Source organism: Balaenoptera musculus, chromosome 15 (genome assembly GCF_009873245.2).
Source record: "Balaenoptera musculus isolate JJ_BM4_2016_0621 chromosome 15, mBalMus1.pri.v3, whole genome shotgun sequence".
Taxonomy (NCBI): domain Eukaryota; kingdom Metazoa; phylum Chordata; class Mammalia; order Artiodactyla; family Balaenopteridae; genus Balaenoptera; species Balaenoptera musculus.
In genome coordinates this window covers 50,518,471-50,538,303 of record NC_045799.1, presented here as the reverse complement: position 1 = coordinate 50,538,303, position 19,833 = coordinate 50,518,471, and the positions used below count along the sequence as shown (strand labels likewise).

At 50.7% G+C, this 19,833-nt stretch overlaps 1 protein-coding gene across 9 annotated transcripts in view; it reads left to right on the top strand.

Moving 5' to 3' along the window:
• IFT140 (intraflagellar transport 140) overlaps positions 1-19,833 on the top strand; it is a 70,416-nt gene that overhangs the window by 9,488 nt on the left and 41,095 nt on the right. For 8 of the 9 annotated variants that reach the window (XM_036824419.1, XM_036824412.1, XM_036824416.1 and 5 more), the window contains 10 exons: positions 3,329-3,450; positions 3,582-3,724; positions 5,269-5,444; positions 6,356-6,447; positions 7,036-7,142; positions 7,826-7,971; positions 11,279-11,482; positions 11,616-11,688; positions 13,590-13,681; positions 18,544-18,671. In XM_036824419.1, coding sequence (XP_036680314.1) covers positions 3,329-3,450; positions 3,582-3,724; positions 5,269-5,444; positions 6,356-6,447; positions 7,036-7,142; positions 7,826-7,971; positions 11,279-11,482; positions 11,616-11,688; positions 13,590-13,681; positions 18,544-18,671 — 1,283 coding nt within the window. Of the gene's footprint in view, positions 1-410; positions 541-3,328; positions 3,451-3,581; positions 3,725-5,268; positions 5,445-6,355; positions 6,448-7,035; positions 7,143-7,825; positions 7,972-11,278; positions 11,483-11,615; positions 11,689-13,589; positions 13,682-18,543; positions 18,672-19,833 lie in introns of those variants that run through there. The other variant, XM_036824420.1, reaches the window with a different exon arrangement.

Genomic DNA, 19,833 nt, shown 5'->3' with positions numbered 1-19,833 from the left:
TCTGGAAGAGGACACCAGGCGGACACTTGGTCGGTGAAGAAGCGGGGAGGACAATGCATGTCCAGGGCTCATCTCCCTCGCACTCTCCTGCTGGACAAGAGCTGAGGGCGAGGAGCAAGTGCACCTACACATGGGAAAGGGCAAGTCACTTCCTGATCTCTGAGATAAACCATTAGTGAGCCAGCTGTGTGAAGTGACAATGTGTCCCAACAGTCGTATCTGGAGCCCTAACTTCACACTAGTCCCTTAGTACGTTCACCTCCTGCTCTGCACGGGACTGGTTTCCCACCTGAGGGTGAGACGCTCTCACTTTTCCTTCAAGTCTTACTGGATAAAGTTATTTGAATGAAGTGACCTGGAAGGAATGGCAGCGAGTAAAGAGACCACTCTGAACACAAAGGATCCCCCCCGTCAGGAGTAGTAAGAGGTGCAAAAACCATTTAGAATTTAGGGGCAATGAGCAGGAGGCCCCGAAGAGGCATCTGCTTTGCCATCTTCTACTTGGCGTCTGCGTGTCTACCTGGTTACAGGAGACCTGAGGTGACCTCCTGTGGCTTCCCCTCCTCGTGTGTGTGTGTGTGTTTGTGTGTGTGTGTCCTTGTGTCAGAACAGGGGTCTGCAGTCGTCTGACTGAGCAGAAACCACTGCTCCAGGAGCTCCAAACGTTTCCATCCTTCAACTTCTTCCCCAGCACAACAGTCGGGGGATCTGGACGGGCCGAGTGCTTGAGTTTGTGTTCAGGAGCCCAATGAGCTGTCAGCTGGAAGCTCGTGTATACTAATAAAACAGAGAGTCATTTACTGTGTTAAAAATTAAGTGCTGGACGGGAGTTCCCTGGCAGTCCGGTGGTTAGGACTCAGCATTTTCACTGCAGGGTCCTGTGTTCAATCCCTGTTTGGAGAGCTAAGGTCCCGCAAGCTGCGCAGCCGGGCCAAAAAGAAAAAAAAAGAAAAATTAAGTGCTGGACGATTGCACTTGCAGGGCAGAGCAGAAGGCCATTTCCACAGAGGCCGTGTGTGCCTAGAACACACAGCAGGGCCCAACTGCTGGCTCCTCTAGGGAGGAGGCTAGGTGACGGGGAAGGAAGCCTTCCCATTTCTGCCCTTATGTGTGTGTTTCACTGTGCAAGCATTATTTTTTTTAATGTTATTTTAAGAGTAATTTGTAAACACAAAAAAACCAATAATGTTTTTATTCTTTTTTTTTATAAATTTATTTATTTTATGTATTTATTTTTGTCTGTGTTGGGTCTTTGTTGCTGCACACGGGCTTTCTCTAGTTGCGGCGAGCGGGGGCTACTCTTCGTTGCAGTGCGTGGGCTTCTCACTGCGGTGGCTTCTCTCGTTGTGGAGCACGGGCTCTAGGTGCGCGGGCTCAGTAGTTGTGGCACACAGGCTCAGTAGTTGTGGCGCACGCGCTTAGTTGCTCTGCGGCATGTGGGATCTTCCTAGACCAGGGATTGAACCCGTGTCCCCTGCATTGGCAGGCGGATTCTCAACCACTGCGCCACCAGGGAAGCCCCAGTGTTTTTATTCTTATCTTTATAAAGCTGGCAAAGTCAAGAAAAATGTGTATAATAATATATGATTCAAATTCTATATATACTCATGTTACATACTATTTCTGATCTTATATACTTTTCTTAGAGGTCCACTGTACAAGTTGCTTTTTAAGGCCCACATTTTTTTTTTTTTTTGGCCGTGCCACACAGCATGCAGGATCTTAGTTCCCTGACTAGGGATCGAACCCGTGTCCCCTGCAGTGGAAGCGTGGAGTCTTAACCACTGGGCTTCCAGGGACGTCCCAAGGCCCACATTATTTGAAAATCATATTCTTATATACAGTAAAGCAATGTTACCCAGCATTGGGGTAATGAAAGCGGCTTGAAAGAAGTGTGGGAAGATGACCTCACTGTCTGCTAAAACACCCACTGACCGTGAGCAGGAAACAGGCCTTGAGGACTGCTCGGGCAATGCAGCAAAGCGGCCTCAGGGTTCGAGGGAAACACTGCCATTTGGCAAAGCTTAGCTTGTCACAGCCAGAAGCCCTCCTGGAAAATTGCTCCTGGACCAAGTCGTCTCCCCGGCAACTTGAACTTTTCTAGCAGTTGTCTGAGCCATTAATTTGAGATTTTGATGACTTTGATGTTGAACATATCGTACACCTGGCACCCAGATCTTGGTTTCTGTTGGTTTCTTCCAATAAAAGGAACCAGGGCTCCTTGGAGAAATGGCTGATCCTCGGGCTGGGGCAGGACGGCAAGCCCGGAGGATCTGTAGGCCAGGACGTGAGGAGGTGCTCACAAACCCACAGTGACAGGTGCATCGAAGGGACAACAGAGCCGGAGGAAAGAGCTTCTGATGGCGGAGCTGGAACAATTTGAGTATCTAAACAAACAAGGGAATATTGGGTCATAACCCAGAGTAGAAAATAAATATCCATGTGTCCATCCATGCGTCCATATTGATGTAAATCTATGATTTAATAAATCAGTAAATGGTGGACAAGAGGCATATCTCTCCAGATGATCTAGGAGGTGAGACATAACTCCCCTTCCTCTGTGTGGGCTGCACACAGCGACTTCCTTCCAGGCAGGACAGGATGGAAGGAAGGAGGAACTCCCCAGTGAGGGAGGTCACAGACATGACCTCAGCAGACAGGTCACGCCGAGGGCAGGGAACCCTGATCCGACGTGTAGACAGCAGCACTTGACCTCTGGTCTTCCTCTCAAACCCACCACCCCGACAACAATGAGCAAAACAGACAAATCCTGCCGGAGGGACATTCTACAAAACCCCTGATCGGTCCTCCTCAACAGCGTCCAGGCGTCCAGAACAGGGGCATCTGAGCCACCGTCCCAGCCCAGGGGGGCCCAAGGAGACATGGCGACCAGATGTCTGTGGGGCCTGGACAGGGTCCCAGGGCAGGAAGAACTGAGGAGAGGTGAATGAAGTACCAACTTTAATTAGTATCATGCGCCACAGTAATGTAGGGTCAGTAATAGGAGAAGCTAGGTGTGAGGTATGGGACTTCTCTGAACTCTTTGCCACTTTTCCTTAAATCTGAATCTATTCCAAAATTAAAGATTTGTTTTAAAAACTGAACACGTGACACTTGTTATTTCCAGGGAGTGTAGATGGGAAGGGGCACAGAGAGGAGTTTCTGGTTCCTTCATTGAACACTAGAATCGTTTTGAGTTTTTCATGGTGCACATATAGTAGTAGTATAATTTTAAAAGAAAAAAAGGAGTAAGCCTATGCTCTGTTGCACAGTGTTACCCTCACCCTCCACCAGTCACTTGCTAAGAATGTGACCTTGGGTTTTCCAGCTTGGTGTCCTGCTCTTATGGAAGTTGGACCAAAGGGGTCGAGTACAAGGGGCACCGCTGCTGAAACACGAGTATGGAAAACACCTCACTCACTGCATCTTCCGGCTCCCCTCTCCCGGCGAGTAAGTAGAGCTCGGGTGGTGGCTGGCGGGGCCGGGGATTTGGCTCCTCCTGACACTGGAGGGGTCTCCTCTGTGGTTATACCACCTTCGTCCAGGGAGCAACGAGGAATCTCTGTCACATTTGCTCTTAGGGACCTCGTTCAGTTGGCGAAGGCAGCTGTGAGTGGTGATGAGAAAGCCCTGGACAAGTTTAACTGGAGGAAGAGTGGCTTTGGAAGTTTCCTGAAAATGGGACCTCAAGAGGGACTCTCATTCTTTGTCACCTTGACCGATGGTAAGACGCTCAGGTTGGGGTCTGGGGACACTGCAGTGTTTCGGAGTGTCTGGGAGATTATAAGCGAATGGATGGCGTTTCTGCATAAAATTGCAGGCTGTGCGCCACTCCCAGATGGATGCCTTAGCTGGCTTGTGCAAGTGTTTATCCAGGATCCAAAGGGTGGCTTCACCTTGACCTGATAGAGACAAATTGAGCTTTATTTGCGTTTGAAGGTTTTTCAGGAGGAAGCTGTCCAGGATGTGCAGCCCCAGATGAATCGATGCCAGGGGCACCCGGCGTGGTCTCCAAGCCAGCAGCCGGGCTCAGCTCTGGGGTGGGTGTGACCGGGGCACGCTGGACCAGCAGCCCTGGCAGGGCCGGGCCGTCCGTGCTGATTTAACACGGCTTCCCCACCGTGTGCTAGGAGGCAGGCGGCGGCCAGTAGATGCAGTGTGAGGTTCAGAGAGATAGAGGGTCTCGTACACTCACAAGACGTTCGTGAGTGCCTTCCCCCATGGGAAAGGGGCCCTTCCTGGGGTGATGGGGTTTGAGGACTGTGAGGCCAGGCAGCTTAACCGTGACAGGTGACAGCTGGGAGGGGCTGGGGCATTTGTCAGTTTAAAAGTAGAGAGACTTGGCATTTCAGGAGGGGAGTTGGAGGGACCCAACGTGGGCACTGTGGGGGTGGCGGGGGCCCTGAGGGAGGAAGGAGACGGTGGCAACTGGAGGCCTGGCTCTGCAGGGGGTGTCAGCACTGCCCCTGCTCAGCAGCCGTGCAACTGGGGCAGATGATCCCGTGTCTTTGCGCCTTAGCTTCCGAACACGTACAGTGGGGATCGGGATAGTACCTGCCTCCAGAGCCTCTGCACACGGAGCCCGCACACATCTGTGCTCAGTAAATGCTAGTTACTGTTATGATTAGCCTCCAGACAACCTTGAACCTTTAAGCTTAATAAGAACTCAAGTTGTCCACTGGGAGTGAGATGGTAGGCGGCGTGGAGGGTGAGGAGGCTCCCGAGAGCAGCAGAATGAACCCAATCCCGAGAACTCACAGGAGGTGCTGCCACCGTGCTCAGAAGCCTGAAAGCAGAACCAAGAGACAGCTCGGGGGCAAGAGGAGGGTATCCAGGCTGGGAGGGGCCCTGGGGCCGAGGCGAGGGCCTGGGGAAGGCAAGAGGGTACAAGCCAGACGCCGGCCAGTGATACCCGGTACCTGGGATGGAGGGTGCAGGCCGAGGCTCCGGGGAGGGTCATAGTTAAGGCCCTGGCAGACGGGTGACGGACGTGTACCTAGGGGACTGAGATGACCAGAGCATGGAGGCTGTGCATCAGGAGGGTGGTCAGTGTGAGCGCTGGACAGTGGTGGAGGGAGGATGGCAGACACAGAGGTCCAGGCTGGACTGACCCAGAGATGGCAGACGCAGGGATCATGTGCCAGTGTTTTTAAAATGGCTTATTTGTAAATGGTTATGATGAAGATGTTTATGTTGAAAGTGTCCCTAAGTAGGTAGAATGGCTTCCAGGGAGTGTCCAGCCTCCATGGACACATCGCTTTCCCACAGGGACCGTGCACTACGTGGACGAGAAGGGCAGGACGGCCCGGGTGGCGTCCACGGACAGCTCCATTCAGACGCTGTTCTACCTGGAGAAGAGGGAGGTGCTGGTGGCAGTCACCGAGAGCCTGCTGCTGTGTCTGTTCACGGTGATGCCCGAGGGCGCGGCCGAGGAGGTGATGAAGGTGAGGAGGTGATGGGGGGGTGCCCCAGGGGGTCTCCAGCCTCTCTTGCCCACCTCACGCACCCCTTCGTTTTGGTTGAGGAGTCTGTGTTTCAGGGCCACCACCAGAGCTTTAGCACCTTATTTATTGTGCACCATTGCGGTCACAGGTGGGGGAGACACCAGGCGACGGGGCCTCCCAGAGCCACAGGAGGTAGGGGGCTGTGGCGGGGACGCCTGGCTATGTGCAGACCTTGAGGGTTGTCACCAGTGTTCCCTCTGTGACACTACCGCTGGCCCACACATATGCATTGCTTTATCCGAGGGGTGTGTGACAATCACAACTCTGGACGCCCTGCCATCCGCATGGGTGCCTCGCCCCGGGCCGGGGCACTCACTCGTGGGAGGACGCCAGGAGGCCTGGAGCGTTGGGTGTTGGTCAGGCAGCGCGTGCAGCTCCCTGAGGACTGCATGCCGCTCTCCTGCCACTTTCTTGGTTTACACCCAAGGATTCTGTGGTTCTCAGAGGACTCCGAACCTTCCCTAAGATGCTCTGGTCGATGCAGAAAAGTCGGTGTTCAGGGGTCCTTTGTGCACCTCTGTCTACACAGCAGTTGAAATGTGGTCACTGAGTCCTGTGAACCTGGGTTCAAATCCCCCCTCAGCCCCTTGCTGGCAGGTTTTCTCTGCACACAGGCTGTGGCAAGCTGCCTCACCCTACGCGGGGCACCCCTGTCATTAACTACGTAATGTGCAGTGGTCGCTGCTTTGGCCTGAAAGGCTGGGGCTGCCCTTCCAAGTGTCCACAGCCACCCTCACTTCCTCCGCTTGGTGAGTCTGCGGGGAGTCACTGCCAAACAGAGAGTCCAGCCGCTGAACAGGGACCTGGTCTCGACGAGGGCGACGTGCTCCTTTCGGGTTGTTGTTGTGCAGGTAAAGCTGAGTGGAAATACGGGTCGCCGGGCAAACGTCGCCCTGATCAACGGCAGCCTTCTTGTGACCGCCACTGGGGAGGCGGTCCTCAGGTGAGATCCCGACTCTGCAGAGAGCACTGGGGTTGAAAATTCTGTCCCACACAGTCTCTTGAGTACACTTTGTATTGGAGTGTAACATGCATATAGAAAAATGCACAAATTATGATGAAGTGTTACTAATTGGGCACATCCATGTAACCAGCCCTGAGATGGAAGAACAGAACATATCAGAGACCCCAGGCGTTTCGCCCGCCCCCGCAGGGGTCACGCTGTCCTGACGTCTGCCTGCCTTTTTGATCCCCATGTAGATGGAATCCCGTGTCGTGTTCTCTTGGGTCTGGCTGCTTTAGCTCATGTGACATTCAGGGGTTCTCCCTGGTTGGGTGCTTGGAATTCCTTTGTTCTCATCGTGACCTGGTGTCACACAGGAACCCTCTTTTATTAACAACTGCTCCCTTTGTTATGAACAAGACGTAACATAGACAACGTAACAACGACATGCTTTTCTTCTCAGAGTCCAAAGGGCCGTGTCTCTTTCCTGATTTTTAAAGTTTGCTCTGCGAGTTGAACAAGACCCTCACAGCTGAGGGAAGCCCACTAACACAGTCCCCCCGTGGGACTTTCCTCCTTGCCTTGTAGATTCTGGGACTTAGAACGAGGAGAGAATTACGTACTGAGTCCAGAGGAGAAGTTTGGTTTTGAAAAAGGAGAGAATATAAACTGTGTTTCTTACTGTAAAGTCAAAGGTGAGACTTCCCAGCGTCAGAGGGAGAGCCCACCTCAGGCTTTGCTCTGGGCTGCGCAGTGATGACGTGGAACTCAGGGCTGTTCTAAGAACCATACCTCAGTTACAACTATGTCAGTCACTCGAGTACAGTCAGCCAAGAGCAAATAAGAGGCAGGAAAGCTGTGTTGTCCCACGTAGCGGTCAAGGAGTTTGGTCAGGAATGTGACCAGCCTGGCTGCGTGAATTGGTATCTGTTCCTCCTGAAACCTCAAGAAAAAGTCAGTGTGCGAAATATTAAATATATATGTGTACATGGATGTGCGTATGTGTACACACACGCACACACAAATATGACAGAAAGAATAGGAGATGCACCAGAGCAGCACTTTCGTGCCCGCTGAGTGCTAAGTGCTGTCTGGCATTGGGAAAGCAGCCCTGAACACAGGCAGGCAGGCTCCCCTCTCATGGGAGAAACCAGAGAGCAAGCAGCATCACCCCCCCAATCCCCCGTCCACACATGTACACACTGTGTCACTGCGAGTAGTGAACTCCTGCTAAGGAAGACACGGCCAGGTAAGAGGCTGGGCAGTTCCTGGACGGAGGGCCGACGGGCTGGTATTTTAGAGAGGGTGGTCAGAGAAGGGAGCTTGCTGCTGTTTTTATTCCTTTTCAACTCAATGTGAACTTTCTTTTTACCTACAGGTCTTCTGGCAGCAGGTACCGATAAAGGGCGCGTAGCCATGTGGAGAAAAGTGCCAGGCCCCCAGAGCAGCCAAGGGGTGGAGGGCAAAGACAGGTGGACCCTTCAGATCCCCACTGAGCTCGAAGGAAACATCATGCAGATAAAGGTACGCCTCGACGGGGCACTGGGTGCACTCATTTTCTGCAGAAGTGGAGGCAGTAATTGCTCTGAACCTATTTTTGTCAGTTATTCAAATTAAGATAAAAAATAACAACAGTAAAATATTTTTAAAGGCCTTTTGGGTTTCAGAACTACAGATAAGGGACTGTGGATCTGTAGTAATCTATATCTTTTTAAATCTGTCTACCCGTCCATTTATCTCTATCATCTATTTATCTTATTTATTTATTTATTTGGCTGTGCCGCACGACTTGCGGAATCTTAGTTCCCCGACCAGGGATTGAACCTGCACCACAGCAGTGGAAGCGCCAAGTCCTAACCGCTGGACCGCCAGGGAATTCCCGCCCCAGCTTCCTCTTAATGCTCCAAACCTCCACTGTTTTCTGGTCATCCTGAGGCTTGAACTTGCCCATATTCTGTTTCAAACAAAGTCATTCTGTTGGGGAGCTTGCTGTTCTCGTGGACTGCCTTTCCTCTCAGGAAAAGATTTCTGAGTCACTGCTCCACAGCCTGGTAGTGGGGAGAGAAGCTGGCTTTCTGGGGTGACACCCTGCTTTGGGAGCTGGGAGCTGGGCACAGGAGCCTCTGGTCCCGGATGGCCTCTCCCAGAGAGGAGCAAGCTGGAGCGAGGGCCTGGGAGCCCAACGTGGTCTGGCTCCCGCTCCTGATGCAGAGCCTCCCTCCAACCCACCTGGACCTGGCCTCTGTGCCGGAGCTGGGGGAGTGAGAGATGCTGGCAGCCGCCCCTCCCAGGAAAATGCCGGAGGAGAGGGGGCCCCGGTTTCTTGGCCAAACCTGCCTGCCGAGCTCACCTGCCACAGACTCTGCTCTTCTTACCAGACTTAGTAGACTTTCTTCAATAAGTCTTTCTTCATTTACTCTGTGCCCAATTCCCAGAGAAGTACATGGTTGTGTTTTCATAATTTTCACCAGTTATGCCTGTTATGTCCTCGGGGCTCCTCACCTGCCTTTCTGGAACTTGCCTTTCAGATCTGCTCTGTGTGAATTTTTTTTTGTTGTTTTTTTTTGTTTTAATTTTTGGCTGCACCAAGTGGCATGCAGGATCTTAGTTCCCCGATCAGGAATCGAACCCACGCCCCTTACAGTGGAAGTGCGACATCTTAACCACCGGACCGCCAGGGAAGTCCCTGAATTTTTTAAGATAAAGTTTACTTAATCTATACTAATCAGGAAATGAAAACTTACATGGTAAACAGTTTAGGGATACCTTAGAGCAATTTTGGGAATTACTTTTAGATCCTCATCTCAGGTCATAAATAAACATAGTTTCTGGATGAATTAACGAGTTAAATTTTTTTTTTTTTTAATTTATTTATTTATTTATTTTTGGGTGTGTTGGGTCTTCGTTTCTGTGCGAGGGCTTTCTCTAGTTGCGGCAAGTGGGGGCCACTCTTCATCGCGGTGCGCGGGCCTCTCACTATCGCGGCCTCTGTTGTTGTGGAGCACAGGCTCCAGACGCACAGGCTCCAGACGCGCAGGCTCAGTCATTGTGGCCCACGGGCCTAGTTGCTCCGTGGCATGTGGGATCTTCCCAGACCAGGGCTCGAACCCGTGTTCCCTGCATTGGCAGGCAGATTCTCAACCACTGCGCCACCAGGGAAGCCCCAGAGTTAAATATTTTTAAAAGTTAGGTCAGGGACTTCCCTTGCGGTCCAGTGGTTAAGACTTCGCCTTCCAATGGAGGGGGTGTGGGTTCGATCCCTGGTCGGGGAGCTGAGATCCCACATGCCTTGCAGCCAAAAAACCAAAACATAAAACAGAAGCAATATTGTAACAAATTCAATAAAGACTTTAAAAATGGTCCATCTGTTAAAAACTGAAAATAAAATTTAAAAAATTAAAAGTTGGGTCAGAATAACTGGCTAAAAACACAGAATATAATCAGATCTGTAGAGAAAGTGTAACTTTCTTAGATTTTAAGTAATAAAAGCAGTTGCAAAAGCAGAGGGACAAGGTTGAGTCCATAAGAACATGTCACACCGGGCAATGTGAACAGGAAGGCTGGGATGAAAGGAAAACTGAGCTGGGTAAATATTCACTTTAAAGGGTTAATCTGTAAAACACCAAATTTTCCTAATTTTCAATGCATAATTTTTTTCTTCATTTGAATACCAATTCCAGTTGATGTGTACATTGAAAGTATTTTTGTTTTTTTGTGGGAGAAGAAAGGTGCTGTTTTAAACTGATGGCCTTTAGTGATATCTTAGAATAAAGGACATGAAGAAAACTCACATTTATAAGAAAAATATTAAGAATGCCAGTGGAGGGAATTCCCTGGTGGTCCAGTGGTTAGGAGTCAGTGCTTTCACTGTGGGAGCCCAGGTTCGATCCCTGGTCGGGGAACTAAGAGCCTGCATGCTGCACTGTGCGGCTGAAAAGAAAAGAATGTAAATGGATACGTGATGAAGGAGAGTGCAGATAATTTACCTAAGGGTGGTTAGTAGAATCCATGGAAAACGTGTAACCTCAGTGATAATGAAAGCAATGCCCATTTTAAATAATAGTAAGAGCCACACTAACTTTCTTGAAAAACGTAAAAGAAAAATTGACTCAATAGACCATGTTCCTCAAAGAGAAGCCTCAATCTTGTAATTATTTCTTTCCAAATAAATCTACAAATTACATGTTTATCCAGTGAAAATAAGGAGTTCCCCCCCCCCCCGGGGGAATTCAACACAATAATTCTAAACTCATTTGGGAGAGCAAATGGCCAAGAAAAAAATTTAAAAAGAATCAGACCATTTCTGTATCCTATACCAGAATATGTCTGAAAGGTACAGCAATTAACACAGCATGCTTACTCAGGAATGGATAAATATATCAGTGCAGTGAAGTTGGAAATCCAGAAACGGATTTGTATGGATTTGGAAGTTTAATATGAAATTATGAAAGTGGTACTTGACATCACTAGAGGAAGTCTGGATAGTTCACTACAGTGTGTAAATTTGCTTTCCATTTATAAAACATAGATGCCCCTAAGTTCATGTCAGTAAAGTAAACTCTAGAAAATGCTCAACCAGTCAGGATAGACATGAGCGAGAACAACCACACAAGTTTACCCGCTGGATCTAAACTCTGAGTGTTGTTATTTTAAAGTTTTTCTACAAATTACACGTTTTATACTTATAAATTTTTAAAATCATGTTTTTAAACAAGAAGAAGAAATAGTGCTTGGAAATTGTTTATGAATCCTCATACTTATAACGTTGCCCTGACTGCACCTCTCCTTTCTGTTCGCACCTTGGGTTCTGTCTCTCAACGTGGGAATGAAGTGGGGCTCCAGGAAGAGCCTCCTGGCAGTGAACAGCATCAGCTCCGTGCTCATCCTCCGCGAGCAGGCCATGTCGTCCCACTTCCACCAGCAGGTGGCCGCAGTGCAGGTCTCCCCGAGCCTACTCAGCGTGTCCTTCCTGTCCACGGGGGTGATGCACAGCCTGCGTACAGACATGTACATCAGCGGAGTGTTCGCCACCAAGGTCACTGCCAGGGTGACCATGGGCTTGGGCGGGATCATCGATGTAGACAGAAGACCTGGTCAGTTGTTAGGGTCATTCAGGACAACGAGGCCCAGACGGCCGGTTGCTTTTTAATTTCCGTGGTTCTTTGTAGGATGCTGTTGCCGTCTGGAATGGAAAACAGGTGGTGATCTTTGAGCCTTCTGGAGCCACATTACGAAGTGCAGGTAGGAGTCTTTTCAGCCCCACGAAGGGGACTCACATCTAATGGGGGTGGGTGCTGGTGCCTGTGGGGTGGGCAAAGGGCAGGCCCAGGGCCATGGGGAGACCCTCATGTCAGTTCTCGTGCCTGGGCCTGCGTTTCCAGAGCCAGTGCTGCCACTCTAGCCCTGTGCGGCCAGGGCCTCCCCGGCCTCCCTATAGAAGCCAGTTGAGGTAGTTAAGTGCAGCCAGATCTGGGGCCAGCAGCCCTCCTGGGCTCCAGGACGATGAAACAGCTCAGAAATAAGTCGGCATGAGTGTGAAGAACCACAGTGCTTTCTGGGGAAAGGAGTGCTACACACCTGACTTCTGAACTTCCTAGAGCACGCACAGCAGTGAGCCCGTGGGGTCTCGACCAAGGCCAACCTCTGTCTGAAAATTTCAGGGTGGATCTTCAGAGCCGTTCCACCCGTCCCATCCATCGCTCCGACTCTTTGTTTCACTTTATCTTCTGCTCTTTAGCACATGTCTGTATGAGTTACAGGGCTGCTGTAACAAGGACCACAAAACGAGTGGCTGTTTAGGAGTTATTCTCTCACAGTTCTTGAGGCCAGATGTCCAAAATTAGTTTCACTGGCCAAAATCAAGGTGTTGGCAGAGCCCCAGAGGCTCTAGGGAAGACTCTGCTCCTTGCTTCCTACAGCTTTTGGTGGCTGCCAGCAATCCTTGGCTTGGGGTCGCATCATTCCAGTCTCTGCCTCCACTGTCACATTGTTCCTGTCTAAAAATCTCCCTCCCTCTTATAGAGACACTTGTGATTTCATTTGGGACCCATCTGCATAATCCAAGATAATCTCCCCATGTCAAGACCTTAACATCTTTGGCCATATAAGCTAATATTCATGGGTTTCAGGGATTAGGACCTGATCTCTTTGGGGACATCTTCCCACCAAGCACAGTGACCATCAGGCCGTGCTCCTCGGCAAGATCTCCTTCTGCACAGTTCTTACCTTCACCCATCCTGACCTAGGCCCTCCCACCTCACAGGGGGACTCGTCATTGCACTGTTCCCAGGGTGATGCCCCCACGTGCTTGTTTGAATACCTCACACCTCCCTGGGGATGTTTTTCCACAGGTTATCACCTCTCTCCCTCATATTATTCCCTCACTTTTTTTTCCTCCTCTAACACTTCGTCACCTAAAGTTCCCTTAGAACACTTTTCCCACCCTGCCCTGTATCGTGCTGATAATTCACGTCTTCGCCTCTCTTCTACCATAGACCCCTTGAGGGGCAAGGGTGAACTTATCCTCCCAAGAGGATAGCACAACAGGTGCTGAGATATTTTGTTTTGTGTGTGTCATCATCTTCTTAACTAGATAAGAACCTGTCTAGAGCCAGAGACTAGAGCTTGTGGTCTCCAGAGTTCCACATAAGATAAGCAGAGGCTTGAACAATCATGCTGTCATAGATGCTGTGCTACTGGAAGCACCACTGCTAGATGGGAGAAAAGAGGAGAGACCACCAGTGACTGGTGAGGGCAGGGTGCCCAGCACTGAGTCCCCACACCTGGCTGTCACTGGCAGCTGTGGCCCTGGCAGGTCCTTGTGTCTCAGAGCCTCACTTTCCTCATCTGCAAGATAAAGAAAACACACCTTTCACAAGGCTATTGTGGGGGCCAAGGAAAATTAGGGAACACACATGAGGACACTTCTTGACTATACCGCAGCTCCACCCCTTCTACCCGTCTCACCATGGTTCCTTCTTTATATCCTTAGTTGTAGAAGATCTTTTCTGCTAGGTTTCAGTCTTTCTCATCAATAGTTGCCCTACAAAAAGTTCTAGTTTTAGTGTGAGAATGCTTCTTAAACTCTAAGGAGCTATGACAAGACTAGCTGCTGCTGTCCTGACCTTTATCTTTAATTTTAGGTACCTTCCTGTGTGAGTCTCCAGTGTTAGCCATGCACGAAGAAAACGTTTATACAGTGGAGCCAAACCGAGTCCAAGTTCGAACCTGGCAGGTAAACTGCCGCTCTAGAGTGAGTGGCCTGTGACGTTAAAGACAATTAGAGCAGAGTTTAAAATGCCATCTCTAAATCAAGCCAGAGCTTTCTTAATGACTACACTCAGCCACATCAGATTGCCCCAACTAGGTGCTTGGTTGTAAAAATGGATTGTCGGATAGCCGCTCCATCGACAGCTCTTGTGACTTCAGAAGTCAGGAAGTGAGGCAGTGGCCTTTTGCAGTGAAAAGGACTACATGGCTGGACCTTGAGTGCATGGGGGTGTGAAATGGGAGGAAATTTTGCTGTGTTTAATGCGCATCTTGAGGGCTGAGGGGTCATCAGTTCAGGACATATCTTTAGGCAGACCTTTCCCTGCACGTGTCTGAGGGTGAGGCCAGGATGGGAGCAATGTGTGCCTCCAGGATGACAGGCCTTTAACACACCATTCTGTTCCCTCCGGGTGGTGTGCAGTAAGGAAACCCTGCCCACATCTCGTGCACACTTGCTGGACCCCCAGGGCTGACATGGTGTATTAGTTTCCTGAGCCTGCCATAACCAATGACCACAAACTTAGTGGCTTAAAACAATAGAAATTTATTTTCCTTGCAGTTCGGGAGGCCAGAAGTCCTAAATCTAGGTGTGGGCAAGGTTGGCTCCTTCTGAGGCTCTGAGGGCGAATTTGTCCCATGCCCCTTCCAGCTTTTGGTGTTGCTGGCATTCCTTGCATTCCTCAGCCTGTAAACAGATCACTCCAGTCTTTGCTTCCATCTTTACATGGCCTTCTCCCTGTATCTTAGAAGAACACTTACCCTTGGATTTAGGGTCCACCCTAATCCAGAGTTGTCTCCTTTTGAGATCCTTAATTATATCTGCAAAGACCCTTTTTCCAAGATACATCCAAGTGGATGTATCTTTCAGGGGCTACCATTCAGCCCAGTACATGCAACAGTGTTCTGCATCATGGTTGAGGACATTTGTTACGGTACTGGTTTTAGCTCTCAGTATGACTGCTTTGTCCAGCTCTGAGTTCTTTCCTAGGGTCCAGCATTTGATTTCCCAGGGCTGCCATGTCCGTGTCCTTGTACCTCACAGCCTGCACTTCCACTCTTGCATTCAGCAATTCCTGAAAGAGCTTCCATGCAGTTCTACTTTCTAGCAGGAGGGTCAGACAGTAAAGGAGCACACTGAAGTGTGGAGGTGGGTGGGAAGTATTGCAGGGGGTGGCATTGGAATAGAGACCTGACAAGTCAAGGAAGCGCCCGAAGCCCCACTCGCCTCCTGGGGCAAAGTGCAGGTGGAGGGAGCTGGGGCCTGGTGAGATACCTGCCCTGCTTCAGGTCAAAAGGGAGGCAGAGAGGCTGGAGGGAAGGAGGGATGGGCCTTGCATACTGCTGATAGTTGTGTAGGAGCATCAGCTGTGGACATAAAGCCAAGGCAGGGAGGGGCCCTCCTAACAAAAGATGAGGGAGCAGCTGGGTTATCAGAGGGGTGACCTGCGGAGCTGGAGAGTAGAGGCATGCAAGGAAAGAAGGAAAGGTCTGCAGGGAAGGGGCGAAAGGCATACTGGGAAAGAAGGATAGGCCTGCTGGAAAATGGGGGAATGGCATGCTGGGAAAGAATGATAGGTCTGATGGGAAGGAGCGAAAAGCATGCTGGAAAGGGGCAAGAGGCATACTGGGAAAGGGGCGAAAGGCATACTGGGAAAGGGGCAAAAGGCATAATGGGAAAGGGGCAATAAGGCATAATGGAAGAGAATGAAAGACCTGCTGGGAAAGGGCGAAAGGCATGCTGGGAAAGAAGGATAGGCCTGCTGGAAAAGGGGGCAAGGCATACTGGGAAAGAATGATAGGCCTGATGGGAAGGAGCAAAAGGCATGCTGGGAAAGAGGTGAAAGGTATACTGGGAAAGAATGATAGGCCTGTAGGAAGGGGTGAAATGCATACTGGGAAAGAAGCAAAGGCCTGCTGGGAAGGGGCAAAAGACATGCTGGGAAAGGGGTGAAAGGCATACTGGGAAAGAATGATAGGCCTGCTGGGAAGTGGTGAAAGGCATACTGGGAAAGGGGCAAAAAATCAGCTGGAAATCATGGAGGGAACTTAGGAGCGTCTGACTGCAGACAGTCTAGAGTTTAGACTTTTTTGTTGATTTTTAGCTTAAGGAATATGTGACCATTGTGATTAGTAAAGTAATGCCAGCCTGTGAAAGGAATCCATTAGCACCTCTCCTCTCGTCGGAAAGGTGGAGTGTGTCTCCAGACCTTTCTCCCTGCCCGTGCATCCATGACACACAAACTGCAGTTGTTGCTGGTTTGTGTGGTGATGGGACAGCCGTTATGTACCTCATGGTTCTTGCAGAAGCTTCCTCCAGGCGGGAGCGCAGAGCCCCGCTGGTTCCTGTGCTTCCTGCGGGGCACTGCGAGGAGAGGTGGGAAGCTGAGCGGGGGCTAGTGTCTGACAGACACCCGTGGAGGCAAAGCCTCGGGGGACCAGGTGGAAGTTGGAAGGCAGGAGGTGTGGAGCCCGAGTGACACGGTGCGTTTTGGCTTGTTTTTTTCTTGGTTTTGTGTTTTCTTCCTAGAAGATCACTTCTGTGTGGGAAGGACTAGGGCAGCTGGTGAGCAGTGAAGGCGGGTAGGAGAGGCCACAGGTGAGAGGTCCGGGGGCTTGGAGCAGGGCAGTGGGCAGGGAGCCAGGCCAGAGTCGGCAGTTAGGGGCGTGGTGAGCAACTGGCATAGGAGGGAGGAACTGTGGACATTCTAGTTGTCTAGTTTGCGGGTCTGTGCTAATTGTGGAGCCTTAAGGTGGAAAGTACAGAAGCAGAGCAGGGCTGCGGGGGAAGGGTGCAAGTGTGAGGTGCCTCGGACACCCTTCAGAGATGTCCCAGTGTTACCTGAAAACCAGGTTCGCCTCTCGGTGGGTGTCAGCCAATAGACACAAGCAAGCTAAGATCGGGAGAAGGAAGGATTTATTATTACTTGCAGCCAGTAAGGAGAACACGGGGGATCTTTCCCAAAACAGTGTCTCCCTGAACAGCAAAATTGGGGAAGTTTTAAGCTAAGGGTACAAGCATATTCACAAAGGAGTTTCAGCAGAGGAGAATTCAGGGTAGAATTGGGGCAAAGGTCAACAGAGTCCAAGCTCTGTTGATTGAAGTCAGTGGGTAGGAGCCTTATTTCCTGCAGAACTCAAAGGTGTATTATTATGTATATCCCTTGAGGAACCAGGACCTGCCCCAAGGCTGCTCCTCCCTTGTTTCTGCATTCCCTCCCTAAGATCATGAATTACTGAGGCCTGTTCTAGGACCAGCACTGTGGCCAGGCTTAGATCACAAAATGGCTTGGGCTAAAATGGGTCCTCTTATGTCAAGAAAACCAGTCCTGGTTGTCTTTTCTCCAGGAACCTTCCCCCCAGCCTATATGCTTACACCAGAGCCAGCTGGAAACACTGCTCTGGAGGCAGGAGCCCCGGGCCGCGCTCTGAAGCAGGGGATGGGAATTGGGACATATCATTGAGGCAATGTGGAAGGAGAGGAGGTCAGGTTTGCACTGCGTACAGTGTGTCAGGAGCGGCAGAGGAGAGGTCGAGCAGAGGAGGCTGAGACCCTCGCTCTGTCCTCACCAGTGAGCCGTCGCCTGTGACTGTTGTTTGCTTGTTGCACAAACATACACTAACCTCCCTGCTGGGTGCATCAACATGAAGATCAGATTCCTCAGCTTGGAACTCACCCCCATGCTGTTTATCCCTCACCCTGAGTTTCCTGGACAGGTTGTGCAGCTTCCTGGCCTGCTCCCCAAGGCTCTGTGCCTGGCACTAGGAGTCTACTAAGTCCTGTTGGGAACCCCCCACCCCGTCCCCGGTCGTCCAGCCGGCTCCCCGCTCCCCCTGCACTGGAACCAGGCCTCCACCTGCCTCCCGCTCACTGTTGGGGTGCCCTGCTCCCAGCCCAGCGCCATGCCAGACAGACACTCACTGGGCACTGCTTGAATTGAGCCAGGAGCCTCTCTCAGCTCCAAGGACAAGGGTCAGTCCATGCACAAGACACACGAAAGCCTAAGCTCTGTGCAGGCCTGACTGTGGTCACTCTTTCCAAAATGCTATTAAAGTAAGAGTGACACTTTAAAACATAAGTGATTTGAAATCACTTGTGGCTCAAAACCCTCCAGAGTCTTCCAACTTCACGTAGAACAAAATCTGACTCTCCACCTTGGCCTGCACTGATTACCCACTTGGCCTCTGCTCACTGCCCACCTCGGGGGCCACCCCTTGGCCACCACATTCCTTCCTGCTGTGCTGGCTCCTCCTTGTCCTGGAAAGCCGGGCTCAGCTCTCCAATAGGTGGCTCCTTCTCCCCAGTCTCAGTTCAGGTTTGCCCCCCAGACAAGACCCATTTCTCAGGCATTTACTGACGTATGATGTACACACAGGAAAGCGAGCATGTTGTGTGTGCAGCTCAGTGAGTTTTCACAGATGGATGTATCCGTGCCGCGACCACCATCCCTTCCGCTCACGGCTTCCCTGGAGGTGACCACTTAGAGGACACTAGCCACACAGTCAGTTTCATTGGGGCTTTAACATGAGACCTTGCAGGCAGCACCTCCTGGACCAACCCAAGCAGGTGGAATTCAATGTCTTGCCACCTTGATAGTTTTGTTTTAGCATCCTGTCCGTCACCTGTCTACACTTGCTCAGGTTGAGTTACGTGTGTACTTGCTTGTTGACCTGGCTGCTACCTGTCTCCCCCTCTGAAAGTAAGCATCAGGGATCCCCCGAGGGCAGGGCCTCATCCTCCCCTCCCCGTGTGGGGTGAGACTCCAGCAGAGGGCAGGGCCCTGTGAATAAAGCCTCCCTGAATTCCCTGTTCCCTCCTTTTTTCTTCAGGGGACTGTGAAACAACTCCTGCCGTTTTCCGAGACAGAGGGGAACCCATGCTTCTTTGACATCTGTGGAAATTTCCTGGTTGTAGGGACAGACTTGGCTCACTTTAAAAGCTTTGATCTATCCCGAAGGTACAGTTTTTGTCCAAATAAAGGTGTTATATTTTTAAAATTAGTCAGGAGGCAGTGTGGTGGGTAGAAAATGGAAAGGAGGCAGCAAACTGCTTATGTTCTCATTTCAACATTAATGTGCAACTTACTTTTTTGAAATGCCTTATGTCTTGATTTAAATTCTTCATCTTTGCATGAAGGGGAAGGGACCAGCATCACTATGTGATGGACACATGACACAGCGCATTTGTCAAAATCCATAGAACTTTACAGCTCAAAGTGAGCCTTAATGTCTGCAAATTAAAAAAATCAGTTCAGGGGATCCCAGGATGGAATGCAGACGAGGCAGGACAACCCACCATTCGTGAGTGTGTGGAACTGCCTCCCTGGGAACCAGGTGCTGCCTGGGTCACCCTGGGACCGAGCGGGACCGTGAGACTAAGGGCTAAGGGGCCGCACGCGGCATGTGCTCTGCAGACGAAGTCAGTTCCCACGGGGCTCGGGGAGCAGTACCCACACTGCCGTCCAGGCTGGACGTGAGCAGCCGAGGGATGGGATGGGGGCCTGAGCGAGCCAGCTTCTCACCTGGGTGGGAGGTTCCAGATCAGCAGGGGTGGAGGCTGGAGTGACCCCTGTACTGGTGCATCCAAGGTGGAGATGTGAGTCTGAAGCAGAGTGCAGCTTCACGTAGATGCAGGTGCATGCATATAAAGATACCATGGCTATGAGGATACACACCAGTCAGTATACACACAGCCTGGCTCTGTCAGCCGTGGGGGCCTGGGGGCAATGACACCCCAAGAGCAACGAGCACATCCCGTGCCCAGATCTGGGTTTCTAAGTCCTCCTGCAGTAAAGGGAACTGATCTCCTCGGAGAAATGATGCTGGGACCGATACTGGGACTGAAGCCTGGAGACTCTGTCCCAGCCCGGAGGGGCCCAGGGAGACGAGACAATTAAATGTCAAGTGGGGCCTGGACAGGGGCCTAGGACAGGCAGAGGACACTAGGAGAAAAGTACGGAAATGTGAATAAAGCAAAAAAAAATCATGATGAGATACCTCTACAAGCCAGTGTTGTTTCTAATGGCAACAAACTGAAACAACTAAACAGGAGATTAGTTAAATAAATTTTAGTTTGTCCACACAGTGGAAAAACACACAGCTGTAATGAAGTATGGGCAG